The sequence below is a fragment of the Salvelinus sp. IW2-2015 genome, linkage group LG23 (assembly GCF_002910315.2).
Source record: "Salvelinus sp. IW2-2015 linkage group LG23, ASM291031v2, whole genome shotgun sequence".
Taxonomy (NCBI): Eukaryota; Metazoa; Chordata; class Actinopteri; order Salmoniformes; family Salmonidae; genus Salvelinus; species Salvelinus sp. IW2-2015.
In genome coordinates this window covers 36,415,031-36,418,511 of record NC_036863.1, presented here as the reverse complement: position 1 = coordinate 36,418,511, position 3,481 = coordinate 36,415,031, and the positions used below count along the sequence as shown (strand labels likewise).

At 47.1% G+C, this 3,481-nt stretch overlaps 1 protein-coding gene across 1 annotated transcript; it reads right to left on the bottom strand.

Annotated features, from left to right (window-relative positions):
* Positions 1-329: 329 nt before the first annotated feature.
* Positions 330-3,162, bottom strand: LOC111950889 (transmembrane protein 88). The gene is made up of 3 exons (XM_023968808.2): positions 2,621-3,162; positions 1,252-1,637; positions 330-1,093 (listed from the first exon to the last, which is right to left on the bottom strand). The coding sequence occupies exons 2-3, from the start codon at positions 1,624-1,626 to the stop codon at positions 815-817; spliced, it is 654 nt and encodes a 217-aa protein (XP_023824576.1). The 5' UTR covers positions 1,627-1,637; positions 2,621-3,162; the 3' UTR covers positions 330-814.
* Positions 3,163-3,481: the final 319 nt, after the last annotated feature.

The following is a 3,481-nucleotide window of genomic DNA, read 5'->3' as shown; positions in this document are numbered from 1 at the left end:
AGGTTGTCAACAGTTTTCTATGAATGTCATCATTCTATACAAGCCCAACAAGGGAATACAGGTAAACCCTTACAGTTACTGAGTGAAGCGATGTCATAAAAAGCTTTTTGATTGATTCTGTACACCATTTATATGATGTACTTGTGACTAAAACTCCATTAAAACTTGGATTAAAGAGTCAATATTTGACAGCTGCCAAATGGCATCAGAGAGATGGTAGCCTTGGTAACCCACAGGCTTGTGAGGTGATGTCATGGTAGAGGACATCTTGTGATCCACTAGAGGGAGATGTTGCCATTTCATGCCAGACAGTCCACAACAGAACCTTCCCTTTTCTTTATTTCTTTAACACACTAAGCAACTTTTTCGATATGATGGAATATTTTATTCTAAACAAGCATAACATAATAAAAGTACAGCATTATTGAATATTTAAAAAACAAACGTAATAATGTGACATTGAATTACAGCATAGTTACAGGGATATTTGATAGTACTTCATGTAGCATAGTTGTGTGTTTTTACAGCTTCACCTTTGCTCTCTACTTATAAAAGAACCAGTGTATTGTAAGATCCACCTCCACACCACCCCCAGACCTACAGACATATGAAAGTTGTCCATAATCTCCACACCTCATGCTCTGTTTTCTTTCTCCATTCCTTCACATTCCTCCCCTCCCAGCTCAAAATACAAGTTGCCCCTATCCACAGATCTAGGATCAGATTACTTGACCCCCAATCCTAACCTTAACCATAAGGAGGAAGAAAATGTTATCTGACCCTGCATCGGTGGTTGGGTCAACATCTACTCTACTCACACCCACACACTGCCTTTGCCCTCCCCCTCTGAGGCCCCATGCTGGCCGCAGCAGTCCCCTCCACGGTGGCGCGAGGCAGGCAGGTTCTTGTATACGGCCCTGCTATAGGGGATGAAGCAGAGGCCCAGTTGGAGGTGGCGGGCCAGGCGGCAGTAGGCAGCCAGAGCCAGGACCAGGAGGGGGGTGACCAGGATGAAGCCCACCACCAGCAGGGCCACACAGCCACCGTCATCCAGCAGGTCTGAACAGTACAGGGACGTGCCATTGGGCTGCACCTGGGGACGACATATACACATATTAAAACCACTCATGTGTCACACTGCAATGTTCAGGTGGTGACTCATGCTCTTTCTCCCCGCGTGTCTTTGACTCTTTCCTCTCTGTCTCTATCTCTCTGAGACACACAGACTTCCTTCCTGGATGGCAGTCTTACCGTGGAGTGACACAGGAAGCCAAACACGACCATGACCAGTGCTGGGGTCAAGATRGTGCCGAACACGACGCTGGCCAGTGTGCCGTTGACCAGTGCGATGATCAGGTTCTGAGCCGTCACCAGTACTGAGCACGCCCAGCAGTCCAGAGAGCCTCTCAGCTCCAGAGGGGCGTCCGTACCCCCTGATGCGCTGCCCRCCACTGAGTACGGGGGTGGCACCACCACTCCTGACCCCCCCGTGGGTGACCTTGGYACAGAGGTCACAGAGCCTGTGTGCTGGAGGTGGGATGGCAGTGATGACAGAGGTTCCCCATTATGAATGTGATTCAGCTGGGTGATGCCCTTCTCCAGGGTCCCGTTTCTCGACAGACTCATCCTCCCTGGGCCTTCAGAAAACAAMATGATTAGGGTTGTTTAATTAATGAATTAATTAATGTGCGTATCATACAGTACAATTGTATAATCATTATTACCAGTGGCAGTGCAGTTGGTTATGGGTTAAGTGGTATTGGGAGGGCCTGTTACTGCTCTTCTGTTAGGGTGCCTTAGTAGTTGCAGTTACATAGACTGGGAGCCTGATAATGAATCCCCTTTACAGAAAGGAATCTGTTTGGCATGCCCATGTTTTTACATAACAGAGTGAAAAAAGCCTCTGAATGTCGCTCCATTAAAGTGAGAGTAGCAAAGTTTCCTAAAGTACACTGGTGAGAGCTGCGGAAAGAAAACACAGATAACTACGCAACTCGGGGAGGTAGGAAATAGACTTCCCTTGGCCCCACCCCCAGTCTCCTGGATGACTACAGTCTCAGAACAATGAGCCAGGAACAAGCCCCCCCCCCTCAAACACCCCTTCTGAGAAACCCTCTACCACTAATTTKAACAGTCAACAACCTTTAGTTAAGTTGGATTTTAAATGAAAACGGATCATTATAATGGACTTTAAAAAATATATATTTCACCCAACTTTCCAGTTGTCTTTAGAAGTGGGGTGGTACCTCAGCCATGTGTAATGGTCACAAATCTAATACTAGACTGTTGGTATTGAGAGGAAGGTAGCATGTATGACCTCTGAGAACATAATGGTGAAAAGGATCATGGATTTAAATAGTTCATTTTCCATTCAGTCTCCATATGAATCTAGCAATGAACGGGTGAATTAAAACCCTTCAAATAAAGTTATTCAACTGTCCTGTAATACAATGCCAAATGCTAAGTGTCTCATCACACCCAAACATGCACTAGTAGCATAAACACTATACGCTGCAAGAGAGTYGACCATGATCTTTGTTAGGATGTTCAGTTTTAGTTTCCATGTCCCTCCTTCATCCCTGGACACCCATAACGACCACAGTGAGATGTGTTTACTCACTGTGTGATTGGTGGAGTAGTTCTGAGGATCTGTTTCTCTCTCCTCTCACAGTAGCGGTGAGACGATGAGAATGTACTCTGTTCTTTAAGCTGTCCTCCCACTTTGAGAACGCCCGTGGAGAGAAGAAGAGGTCGGTCTCCACTACATGAACATCCAGATCCCGAGGTCAGAGTGATGGTATTGATCAGGTGGAGGTTAATAGCCTTATGATGAGGGTTTAGACCTTTCTCTGCTGTATCCTGGTCTTTCAGAAGGTAAACTCCAGGTATTCAGAAGATGCTTTGTGTCCTCACAGCCCTCAGTCAGTGTGACTATCGTTCTCTTTTGCTTTGTGCTGAATTCGATGTTCTGCACAGTTAAGGCAAATTTTGCTTTCCTGCTTGGCTCTGGCKCTTCATTTCCTGCCGTGCCGTTTCCTCACTTTTACTCCAGTTTGGTTAGTCACTGAGTCTCCCCTCTGTCTCCTGCCTGTCTCCTCCTCTCTGCTGGGTGCGTGTCTGTGGGCTGCTGTGGTGCTGGTGGGTACAGAGGCAGCTGGGGTGTGTTAGGGGTTGGTGATGGTATTTGGGAAGGGCGGGGGAACACAGGAGGGATTACACTGATAACCCCTGCACCCAGTGGGGAGCGAGGGGGTGGGGAGGGATGGGAAGGCAGTCACTCCAGAGAGGGAGAGAGTGTTTATTTGGATAGATTAGGAGTCAGGGGTGAGGGCCAAACTCCAGCAGTCACTACAACCACTAATCACTACCTTCTGCTGAAGTCACTACAACCACTGACCACTACCTCCTGCTGAAGTCACTACAACCACTAACCACTACCTTCTGCTGAAGTCACTAAACCTAATCATACTTTGCGAAGTCA